The following is a 13,642-nucleotide window of genomic DNA, read 5'->3' as shown; positions in this document are numbered from 1 at the left end:
CTTTATAGTATGTCAATGAAGATAGAAATATTTAATCTTGTGTAAGAAATTAATAAATGAATCACAAAAGTAAATTTTCGGTACAATTATGACAGGACTCAATGTAAGAATAAAGGTGTAGACATTTTAAATTGGAAATTTGTTTGGTCTTTTGTCATTCTAATAAATACAATTTTTATAGTGTTGGGTGAAAACAAATAGACAGTGAGAAAGCGTAATTATTTTATAGGGTGTATATATAACAGAAGTTATTCATAAGTCAAGATGTATAGTCACTAGCAGTGGAATCCAGGACGCGCGTTTCGTCCTAGTTAGGACTCTTCATCTAGGTTTACCTGTATCTCAGAGTTGATATTCACTCTGGGACTCGAACCCAGTACCTTTCGCTTCCAACGCCATCATGTTATCCACTCAGCTACTGAGTTCTGATAGCCACTTGCTTGTGCAATGGGGGTGAACTTGGAATTCACTTGAATTCACATCCAGCTGACGAGTCCCAAATAGGGTGAAACACGCGTCCTGGATTCCAATGCTAGCCACTATTCATCTTTGCTTACCATGCTTGTGAATTAAGCCTATATCGAGACAATACGCACAGTATGCACATATGCTAATTAGAGACTGACCAGTTGCAGTCCTAAAAACATCAATGGGAAGATCCAAACAAACAATACTAAGTAAATAACTTACATAGAGTGCATCCGTAAATATAATCGAATGATTACTGTGTATTTGTTTATTGTTATTACAATTACATTGTTGTGAACAATGATGATGATGATGAGTAGTATGTAATGGATTTGTTTTAAATTTAATACGTTGCTCCAATTGATAATTCATTATCCATATTGGTAATAAATCTAATAAATAGGTTGGTAAACCTAAACGATACATCAACCATACTAAATTCCATGTTAATTGAGTATGACGATGTAATAATGATAATTGAACAGATTGACAATGTAAACATTCATCACCTTCATTTTGAATAATAGTTTCTAAAGATTTTCTAATGACAAATGGACTTAAATAAGAAAACTAAGTAAAAGAAAAAAAAAACAGAAATATATGGAAACATATTAAATTGAAATGGTAATTTAGTGATATATAAATACATTCAGCCAAGTGACTGTATTGACGACGGATGCCCCCAAATGCCCTGGTACGGCCGAGATGGGGAAGAGTCCACTCTCCTTCTCCAAATGCTCTCACATGGCAACGCGTATATAGAATCTGCCAGGGAAGTCCTACTCACTGCCTTCTCGTGGCATTACTGTTGTTTACGAAATTGAGAGGACGAAAAGCGAATGTCCGGTGTTTTAATCGGGTTGGTGGACACGGAAGGTTCACATAGGGGAGTTGGAAAACCCTCATTCCAAACCAATGCTGCACATCGGCTGACTCCAGTATCATGAGGGAACAAATGGTATATGAATCAATCGTTGGTCACCGACTACCATGGGAATGCATCTCCTTAAGATGCTCCACTGCCTTGTGGATTAGTCCTCTAGGTCAAAGGCTCTGGGTGTGGCCCCCTAAGAAAACCACCTGCTTCCGTTTGGACACCTGGGCAGTATCACAGCCCTCACAAAAATCAAATGAGATTTGTGCAGCGCATATGTATCTGATGCTTCATTATGTGTTTAAATAAATAAATTGACGACGGATAAATCACTCGGATGGTGGTAGCAACAGAAATGAACGAGGACTATACAACAGTTTTTATTCATATACGAAATGACAGTCTATGAAAATGTCCTTAAACATCGTAGCTACCAATAGTCTAGGATTAAAACCGAATGAGGAGAAAATCCATCAACAAGTGAGAATCAAATTCAATTTCTGTTCTAACTTAACATCTTCAATATGATCACTAACTCAAAACAAACGCTTAGGTTTTGATACATAATTATCGGAATCACTAGCCAATAAAGAATAGTTACCAAGATGATGATTGGATATGATATGAATTAACTTCATTATTAATTGGTGGACTTTCTAAAAAAGGGGGAATCTTGATATTCTCACAACAATATTGATCATTGTGACCTTGGCAACGATGCAATGTTGCACAATCCTTGTCTAATCTTACTAGTTACCTTGTTTTATAAAATACTACAGACACTGATGTTACTTATCATCCTATTTTTATTTTAGAAAACGAAAAGTATCGTATAAAGTACGAATTAGGGGTTAAATAGTCAGGGTTAAGTTACAGAGTTCAGGATTTACGATAAGGAAACATAATAGACCAACTATACAATATGATTCCGAAGGTAAATGTGAAATTATAACGGCGAATTCCAAGTCGTAATTCTAACTTTAATCCAAATTCTAAAGTTTACATCTTAACCAAAAATCATAGCCTTAGCATAATTGCTGTTCTGTGATTGACTGAACAGGATCTAGGTTTTGAAAAGCCTATTCATCTAAGTCAACATGATCGTTAAATCATGGTAACTAGTTCACTGAAATTTATGAGTTCATTTGGAAAATTTAAGTCAGCCGTAGAATCTAGCATATCTGTATATAGGTTCAAGTCGCCATACCCTATTAGCACAGTGAAATGAAATTATCAAAATAAATCCCAGATTAGTAGAAATAGTAATAGTATTAATGACAATAAAAAAGATTTGGCATTTAATAATACAATGTAGATTGATTAAATAAAAAGATTTTAAGGCACTTTAGAAACTAGTGATCTAAGTAAGAACATAGTGAATACATCAGTGCTACGCCTAACAACCAACACACATCATCTCTAATCATTGTTTATAACAATCAGATAAACCGTAATCCGATGGTCTGCATCTACCTATATCATTCAGTTCAATAGTCAATATCTCCATGGACGAAGGTCATGTTTTGATTTCGTCACCCTTAGCTTTCTTCAAAAATGTATTGTATTTTATAATAGTCATTATTTAGGATAGTTACGAGAATTATATCAATCACAGATATATATAGAACAAATAACAACAATAGTAATGCTATAGTTAAAACTTACTGTCATTTCCATTAGACCCATACTAAATGATAGGTGAACAGTGTACATATGTTGATAGAACCATTTAAAGAAATAGGGAAGAAATCAATTTATCCAATTTGTTTTAAGGATTAAAGAAAAAACAATCAAACAGAAATAAGACGGGAAAAAAGTTTAAACTAACGAATACTTTCATAGCTCATAGTGAATTCCCCTTACAGAAAATGAATTTCATGGATTGGGATTGTTTCATCAAAAGGAATTCCAACGAAATTTTGGGTTTAACAGTTTTACTATAAACCAACAGAATCAAATCGATAATACTCATTTCAACTTAATACATATATTCAATGCAGTCAGTCAGCTACAATGTAGGACCAGGGCACATATATACATCAGCCCAAGTCGTCATACCTCATCAGCACAACAAGATGATCACTAAATTCAGAGAAGTAGTTACTTCAATAGTAACATTCAATGCAGACATTTCTTCGTCTGTTATTGAATAACAATAATAATTGAAAGTAACAAAAAAGAGTATTGATTGAGATTATGAACCCATTGATGTTAGACAGTCATTAAAGACCTAGAAGCACTGGACGGCCGTTTCGTCCTATCGTGAAACTCCTCAGAAGCGCGCATCCACGATCCCGCTCGCGGGATTCAAACATAGTGCTTTCAGTTCCGGGTGCGAACCCTTAACCTCTAGACCACTGAGCCGGGATCCAACGGTGTTATTGTCTAATCTCAAGCCATCCAATCTATCAACCTTCAATGATATTAAAGGACATTTTGTTGAATTACAGTTAGTACATATACACATTCACGCACTTGGCTTTCGTCTAAACATTAAATATAAAGGCTAGTGACATTACCCCGTAAACCAAACTGAAGAGGGACGAGGTTTAAAACTACAACTTAGTGATTAAAAGTCGAATGTTTTGACACATTTAGGTAGCCGTATACATAAGAAAACGCATTAACAGATCTAGTTTAATTATCAATATTGCTTAGTAAGTATTATGATCCAGGTTTATGGATTATTGTGTCTGAACTAACGATAGCATCAATGTTAGATAGATGATGCAAAAGTTGGTTCTTATGATTCATGAAAGCTGTACCAAGTCACTCAATGTCTAACCATAGCGCCAACCTCAACGATGTAGTCTCCATCTAATAATATAGCTTACGCTAACAGTTAATGGTTATATATATATATAACTTACGAAGTATTTTGAACTGGTACTGAGGTGCATAATTTAGATTGAACTGACTCAGTTGAATCATTTCTATCACATTGGAGATTGGACAGATTATTCGACAACTGAGAAAAAGTTGTAGGAAATTGTTTTTCTCTTGACTGTTGTCGTTGTTGTAATTTTGCTGACTGATTATAACCAACACCTCCACATGTATCACCAAATATACGTATTGACAATTGTGGTATAAAGTAAGTTTTACAAAATGGACAAAATGTTCTATGATCATTTTCATCTGTAGACCAACCAGCCATTATCTCTTCATCATAAACATAATGTTTACACTTTGGACATGTTGAACAAGTTGTAATGAATACATTCAAATGAGTAATACTATTATTATTGTTGTTTCTATTAATGTTAGGAAGTTGGTTACCATCTGATATTGTTGTCGAGGTGGAAGAGAACGATGGTGATGATTCTTTATTATTATTGTTATTATTATTATCACCTTGGCTAAGACATGGAGATGGTGATTGAACAGTTGGTGTTTTGATTGTTGAAAATAAACAAGAATCACTGACTACTGGATTTGAATGATGATCATCTGGATTCGAATTCGATTGTTGTGAATCAAGATTTGAAGCTGTTATTGTTGCTACTGTAACTGGTATTGAAGTGGTTGAATTATCTGAAAAAAATGGGTAAATAAAGTGTTATTTGGACTGAGTTTCCATCCGTCTTAGCAGGCATATGTGTACCCTGTGCAAGTTCCCTCAATACAGTCATTATGACAAAAAGTTATATGGAATAGATAGTGTGGTTAGTAACGGAACACAGGAGGCACGTTTTGTCTCAGTTAAGACTTATTAGCCGAATAAACGTAGGCTCCAAGACTGATGTTCTCAGCAAGATTCGAACTCAGTACCGCTAGCTACAGACACTAACGCGTAATCCACCTAGATACTGATATCAGATAACCATTCACTTGTGCAACCGGTATGAATTTTAATGTAATCTGAATCATCAAAAATTAAATAAATAATGTCTTAATAAAACTATTAAGGTGTTGAGATTTCCAGTTGGACTGTCAGATATTTGCGAATTAAGGAGTAACTGAGTTACTCTTATATAACAAAAATCCTATTGCAGACTCGATAACGTCAAGTGGCACGCAACACTAATTAGCCGCCAATACAGAAAGTGTAGGAAGAACTTGATATTCAAACAAACAGAACAACTTGAAACGCTACAGCTTAGAATATATATATATATATATATATATATATATATATATGTAGTAGCGGAAAGTGGCCTTCAAGTACACAGAAGATTAGTGAACTAAAAGTATTCGCAACCAAGAGAAGAAAGCCAAAAGTCATGAGGATGATGGTAGCCGTTACTAGCGAGACTTTAACAGTCATAACAAAAATTGGATAATACTCTAAACGCCTTAGTAATAGGATACGTAAGTATATTTCGTAACTCAGCAATCTTATTCAACTGAAACAATTAGTCAAAATAAATGTGGCATCAATGGAACACATGTAAGTAAGCTCCATTCGGCACACAACATTAACATGACCAAATGAAATTAACACTATGAATGGAGAAAGAGTTGAAATAGTAGAGCAGTAATCACCACGAAAGACTAAGTACTGAGAACATAATTTGAATAAAAAACAAGACAAAGGTAAATTGTGGAGGAGTATTGGAATTCTAGATCTGATTTATCATAAAGAGTGAATGAATCTGCGCCATTGTGATTGATTCTGATCCATGTCCCAATGTTTGTTTAAAAAACTAATTGTTGGGTGATACCACATGGATCTTAGTAAATTCTTAGTGGTTTATGCACTAAACTGTTAACCGAACCAACTGTGTGATGTAGCACTCGCATCCCACTAGCTGTGCGAACAGACCTTAAATACATGAAGCAATTATCTAAAAATCGTGCCTCAGTCAATATCACTTCCTATATTTTTGAAAGGTCATAATGGAAATTATTGTTGTGGGGAGATTCCATCAATTGTCCATATAAAAACTGAAACAAAGTTGCAATATTTTAACATAGAAGTACTTGAACGATCAGTTGAACAACAGGAAATCAATAAATAAAACTTAATATAAACAGTCGTAGACTCTAATGAAGCATTCAATTTAATTAAACTAGGCGATAATAGTAGGAAGAAAACTTACCATGCTTTGTTGTTGTTAATTCATGATAAGCATTATTCAGTGTTGGGATAACATGAGATGACTCAATTTGATTGATATGAAATGATGGAGCTGGTACCGGTGATGGTGATGAACTGTTGTACATATACTGTTGGTATAAACACTGTTGTAAATGTATTGTACGCGTATTGGCAGGCGATATACGTCGATTAACATCGCCAACAAGTAATGGACCAGCGACATTGATCCACATATCTTTCAGTGAGTTTGAAACATCCACTTGGTTAGCTAGATGAAAAAGTATGCAGGACAAGCATTTATATAAACCTTTCAGCTACTTTTTTCATAATATCATAACAATAATATGTCATCTATAATGAGTAGTGATACGTTTGCTACTGCGATGTTTATTACTAATTGCCTAGCCATTTGCCATAACCCCAGGTTAAATCCACACTTTAACTCGAATCATAGAGCACAGATTAAAAGCTTCATTTTAAGGTTGATTATGTACGGAAATACGAGTGGGTATTATAGAGCTCATGTGACCCTTGATTTCTAGATTTTTCTAGAAACATACTAAATCTAGCAATGGAAGAAGCAATTATCCAGTCACGTAATTCTTCATTTTTCTAGATGTTTTTGAGTAGCTTCTTTTCGGTGTTGATTGGATAAAACGTTTCTTGTTTTTTGTGTTTCTAGAGACTTTAAGGAATGATATTTTGTGACTCCTTAACAAATAATTTAAGAAACTATCATCCTATAACTTTTATTTTAATCTTTTCAAATATCGGTACTGATTTCACGAAGCATTGTCAACTGAAAGAGGGTTTCTAGTACGTGCGCAACATCTCCTGCGATCACTAGCCAGATTAGATCAGTCACTTCTTGATAAATTGATAATCCATCAAATATATCTTCCAACCTCCTAGCTTCTGACTTTTGATTTTACTGGGTGGGCGCGATTCGATTATAAGTGTTACTAGTAAAGTGTTGTCAAACTACAATACCTGTGGTATCTTCAATCTCATATACCTGTGTGTTTGTAGCCTATTTATCGCCTTGAAATGACGAGTATCTCTATAAAAATGAGAGAACGAAAGCGGACTTCAGGTGATTACCTGATTTAGTTTGGATACCTAGGAGAGTATTAAAACTTTCATATTAATGATGACTATTATCATGAAATAAACGAAAATCCTGTATCGCTCTTCTCACATGTAAACCTTTACCAGTTATGAAACCTACAATCTAAAGTAATTGAATTTAAACCATTAATAAACTAATTATTCGATGTAATAAACTACGATTCTGGGTTCTACATCTACATAGTTGAAAGAACTAAAAAATAAACCAGAATATGAGTATAAAATATCTTGTCACTAACATACTACTAATTGTAAATTAGTTAGAATTCAAAGGTAACAATTAGTGAAGGGTATTCACACTGACAATCTATTTTAAGTTGTATCAGCTAATATTTTGAAGTATGAACTATCAACAAGTTACAACAACGAAGCTTCATACCTGATTGAACATTATTGATTGTTTTCCATATATGCCTAACTCTTGGGCAACTTTATTTCAAGTCTTGATGCACAATCGAATGGCTAAACAAGTTGACAATCATATCAACAAGCACAAGCTCAAGCATGAAGTTACTGAAAATTGGACTGAGCCATGTTGGTAGGTGTAGACTACCTGGTTGGGATTCGCGAGATCATAGCAACCGATGGTTAGAGACCTTGAATGACATGGTTCAAAATCGTTTGCAATGACCAAGGTGCATCCAGTCTTTGTGTTCTACCAAATTCCAATCTTCTCAATTTTTCATGTCTCTATCTTTTTTCTCTTTCAAAATTTATTTCATTGGATTATACTCCTTTAATAACATCTTCAAACCATAATCTTCCACATAATGCTTATACTCTCACTACTTCTACCATTATGGGATTTGAATCAACAATTGGATCTCTGTGCTAATGTGGTATGGCAATTCGAATTAATGTACGTACGTACGAAGTTCTACGTTGTGATTGACTGACTGACACACACTTTCTCCATAATATTACACACATATTTGAACTGAATATTGTTTGTCTTATAGAGTTCTCATGACTTATTACCAACAACAAAAATAATAAGCTTTTATTTATCAAATAAAGTCGAAATTCAACATTCTAAACTATCTTACCTGAAGAATGATATTCACGTTCATAATTATTTGACAAGACACTATTTGAAGCATTATTAACCTGTGGAAATTGTCTAATTAATTGATGATTACCATTACTATTCATATTATAATTGTCAAAAGAATGATAATTCATATTCAACAATATACCATTTATTGGATTTGTAAGATATACAGAATCTGATAGTTTATGTGTATTAGTAAATGGGATATTATCAGTAGATTGATTATATGTTGAATCAGTATTATTATTCATTCCTATACATGATGATTTAGACCATGAAACACGTGAAATACGTTCACTTTGTGGTTGATATGGTGGTGGAATAGGATAATAGTAATTTTGTTGTTGAACATGATAACCACCATGTTGATTAGTTAAATTTGAACTTGTAAAACAATTTGAAGTAGTTGCACGTCTTCCTGTTTGTGGAGTTGGATTTGTAGATAAACTTGGAATAAGAGAACGCCAATCTAACAATGATCGATTCATATTGATACGATTGATAAAATCCGATGTAGATCTATTTCATGGTAAAATGGTACAATTTGGTTTCAAGATTATTATTGAACTAATAACACTTATAAAAACAAGCTACGGTGATCAGTAGGCTGCCCTGTCCTAGGAGGAACGGTTTTCCGAACTCCTAAAATATCGATGGATAACTATTATGTAACCATTGATCATGTGAAAGTATTACTTGAATTCAAACTACCAAGAAGAAGAAAATCAGCTCATGGGATTGAGAATAACTAGCTAGGGTTAAATATTTTTTTGCAGCTACTGACCTTTTCAATTATCCAATCAATCATTTCAATTGTACCTAGTGAGTGAATAATCAAATGACGCAGTACAGATTTGTGTATAAAGTTCTAAGATCTGTTAAGAATAGAAATGCATTGGTCAGATGCATCGATCAGAGGACAGCATATTGACGCGACTATTATTATCGTGTTTGCGTAAATCTAGTGCAATAGTAAATTAAACGAAATGCAAGGGTAAGCGAAGTGTAATTGATGAAAACGAAGTGAAAAGTATGTGCTCTATTGGTGACTTCATAGAGAACCAAGTATTAAACTATAAATCATGGATCGTTACGAAGCTAACAATACTACCAATTTTCTAGCGAGAAGCTGTGATCAGTGAGGATAATCCTTATAGGATGTGACTCAGTTACCCACCATAGACAATTGAAGATGATCGAGCAGTGTATCGTGGCTTGATTAACGTTGGACATTAACACTGTTGAATAGCAACTCAGTGATCTGGAATTTAAGTTTTTGCGCGCGAGGCTGAAAGTCCTAGGTTTGATTTCTACGTTCATGAACGCGAATGTCCACTGCTGAAGAGTCCCATGATAGGACAATTATGTTTTCATATATTATATTTTTATTGTACCATTATCAAATACTTGGACTGTTGCATTTTCATATTCTTGTATTTGAAAGCTTTAATTTGAATCGTAAACTGCTGCCATATGCGTTCCACTGTTTCAGAATTGTCACTGATTAATAACTCCCCCCACACTACTTCTCTCTGCACCATTTTTGACTCAGTTGTGTACACATAGTGATTTCCTACGTGTAGTACTGTGTGATCAAGTATTGAGTGTATATTATCATAAGAGTTTTTGAGTTATATTGATAATAAACAATAGACATAGAATCTGTTTCCCAAAATCATCTGATCAGACATACTGGGTTACAAGTAGCTTGTTGACCAACAAGTGTTAAAATTTTGGTCGTTTTTTCATAAGCAACTCATTGGTCTGGAGTAAATCATTGATTTGATAGTGTTGTATCTCGTACTTCGAATTCTTAGTCTATCGCACGATAATTGAGCACTCGAACGCTAGAACCCTCCCAAGTCACAAATCAGAAGACAAGTAGAAGGAATGTTATTCCAAACAGTGTCAATTATGGTACAAAATTGTCAGGTATTTATAGTTTTTAGTAGAAACAAAACCATCATTATAGTTATCCGATCCGCACACAGAAAGTCATCAGCATTGTCCAATAGGGAAGCTCCACGTGGCAATTCTAGGATATTCTTCCAAAAGCTGATTGGATGGAATATGTCGGGCTCCTTCTGAGCTTCGCTTCCTCGACTTCACCTGTGGACCATCCTCACAGATAGGCATAAAGCGAACAAGCACAACATACCAACACTAAAAAAACAACTGTTCCTATAATAAATCTACTCGATTAAAGGGGTCTCAACAATGAATATTGAACAGAACAATGATTTTCGATAACTTCTTCATCGGGTTCTCTACAGTAGGATATGTGAAAGAAGCCCTTGAAAACGATCGTCTATTTTAACACCTTTTAAAAATGTTTTTTTTTAAAAATCTTTATTCCCTTAAGGATTTTTCAGCAATGTCATGTTTTCATAACACTTACCTATTGAAAAAGTTCAATGCATTATGAACAACTGAAACTTTGGGCTGTGCATTAGCATCTTCATTGTCTTCGTCGTTGTCTTCAACATCATCATCATCATCACCATCAATATTATTATCTACAAGTGAAGCTGTCAAATTTGAATTACCATTAGAAGTAGCAACAGCAATGGGAGTAGTAGTCGAAGTAGTAGTCATAATATCATGATGATGTGCTGATTGTCTCATAATATTAACTGACGAAGAATTATCATCAAATGATTGTCTAGATGATTTTGAAAATAACAAATGTTTACTATCTCGAGTTATATCTATACTACTATGATGTGAATAAGGAGTACAACCCATTCGATGACGGAGTATGAGTAGTAGTAGTAGTAGTAGTAGTAGTAGTAGCTGGTGAAGTATTATAATGTTGAAGGAATGGACGTTTGATTTTTGACAGTGCTGATGATAATAAATTATATCCGTAAGGAATGTGTTCATTTTCAGAATCTTCGTCATCATCTGCGCATGAATCATCATCACTGAGATTGGTACCATTACTACTGCTACTCTCATTGTTATGATCATTAATAACGTCAGCTGAGGCTGATGATGACTTAGCAGTGTCAGGAGCATTGATATGATTCCCTTCTTTAGATGGAGTATTTTCCCTTACGTTTTTCACATTATTATCATCATTACCAATAACTGTAGTTGGATCTGATTGTTCAACATTACTCAAGCTTGATGTTTGATGATCATTTATACTGGAAGAAGGTATAAATTGGCTGATAGTATTTGAACTGCAACCTGTAAAAGATGACCAAATACCAGATAAAATATATATTTATATCTATATATTTGGGTAGGAAGATAGCAAGAAAGCAAGAGGAGTCCCGTCATTAGTTCATATAAGTCAATTTTTAGTTTAAAAATAATTCATTTAATAGTTAGGATTTTAAACTTCCAGTAAGTTGCATGACATTAACTTGGTTTTTTAGTAAAATGGGTTTAACTAAGTTGGAATTTAAATAATAATGAGTACTATACCGATATAAAAGAAGATATAAACACAGTAAGATAACTGTCTTAAGAAATATTTGACAGTGAATATATAATATACCACTTCTAAATGAATCTTAGCGTGAAATCTTATTCATTCCCAAAATTTTCAGTAAGCTATTTTGTTCCAAACAGTTTAAATATGCTAAAGGGAAAGGAGAATCCAATCTCTTTACCGAAATACTCTTGAAGCCCTGTGCATGTTTAGTCTCTGACGGGAAAGTGCAACTAACTAACTTCACTCGCCGAGAGGTATTACGTATGAAAGTGAGAGGATGAAGAAGCTGACATCTGACGTGCAAACTGGACGAGTAGATAAGGTGGATTTATCTATGAGAGTTAGGAAATCCTGATACTAAGTAATCGATATACATGGTCTCTGTGATTCCGAGGGAACGATTAGTGCATGAACATATTCTTGGTCATTGGTATTCATAGAACTACATCACCTTACATTAAATAGGAATAATTTATTTGTAAAATCTCAGCGAATGAATTTGTAGTAAATCCAACGTTTCGCCTGGCAATCTGGTCCAAGCTTTTTCAAGGAATTATAATCAAACATCAAAATTATCGAATATAAATAGGCACATGGTTCTCCGGGTTCATTGTACACTGAATAGGTCATCCAATCAACGTTAACAATGTCTAAACTAGGTATGTGTATTAGTGTGGTGATCCCATATCGGAAAGGTGTTTCAGAAGATATTAGAAGAATCTTAAATAATCAAAATATAAGAGTATTTTTTCGAACAAACAATACCCTAAGATCAAAGTTAGTAAGAATTAAAGATCCAATTCACAAAGAAGAACAACAAAATTGTGTCTATGAAATCAAGTGTAGTGACTGTAATGCAACGTATGTAGGTGAAACATCAAGACAACTGAATGTGAGGGTGAAGGAGCACAAACAATGTTTGAAGAACATTCCTAAATCCTCAGATGATGTAAGAAAACTAGAGAACAAATCAGCGATAGCATTACACTCGATAGAATCGGGTCATACAATTGATTTCGTTGGCACAAGAATCCTTCAAAAGGATTTCAATTCTTACAAAGAAAGACAAACAGCTGAAGCCCTATACATTTGGGCTAATCCAAACAATATTAATAGGAGGGATGGAATACAATTAGCAGTGCCATGGCAGCAGTAAAAACCTGAACTCAACGTTTTTTTTATCTATTTCGTATTATCTAAATGACAACAATTGCATTCGATGATTCTAATCAGTTGTCTTATCGGAATTTGTTTAACAATTCACTGGAACATTGAAAATGACACATACATACAGTTTCAAAATTACGCTCTTCAAATTTCACCCTTTTATATTTTTATTTTTATTTTGTTTATTTATCTTCATGTTATACATACTGTGACAGATATGATTCATATCACATATATTACAAATTGTATGTTACCTTATAAATTCATTGATAAGAGACAATATATAGTGTAAATGTAATTTTCTCCTCTCACCTCTTACGTTTTCTATACAATATGTTATATGAACACTCATCACTTCACATCACACATCTCTTACACACTAATACACATACCTAGTTTAGACATTGTTAACGTTGATTGGATGACCTATTCAGTGTATAATGAACTCGGAGAACCATGTACCTATTTATA

At 33.9% G+C, this 13,642-nt stretch overlaps 1 protein-coding gene across 1 annotated transcript in view; it reads right to left on the bottom strand.

Annotated features, from left to right (window-relative positions):
* The window catches only part of Smp_125290 (IPR001194 DENN,domain-containing protein), a gene marked incomplete at both ends in the record, with an annotated part of 71,900 nt that overhangs the window by 6,939 nt on the left and 51,319 nt on the right, over nucleotides 1-13,642 (bottom strand). The window contains 6 exon segments of the mRNA XM_018794334.1: nucleotides 726-1,010; nucleotides 4,391-4,876; nucleotides 6,385-6,651; nucleotides 8,651-9,081; nucleotides 10,961-11,277; nucleotides 11,282-11,754. Of these exon segments, the coding sequence (XP_018648757.1) occupies nucleotides 726-1,010; nucleotides 4,391-4,876; nucleotides 6,385-6,651; nucleotides 8,651-9,081; nucleotides 10,961-11,277; nucleotides 11,282-11,754 (2,259 nt within the window).

The sequence above is a fragment of the Schistosoma mansoni genome, chromosome 1, assembly GCF_000237925.1.
Source record: "Schistosoma mansoni strain Puerto Rico chromosome 1, complete genome".
In the NCBI taxonomy this organism is placed as follows: domain Eukaryota; kingdom Metazoa; phylum Platyhelminthes; class Trematoda; order Strigeidida; family Schistosomatidae; genus Schistosoma; species Schistosoma mansoni.
The sequence above is the reverse complement of the archived record's forward strand: the minus strand, read 5'-3'. Positions and strand labels throughout refer to the sequence as shown.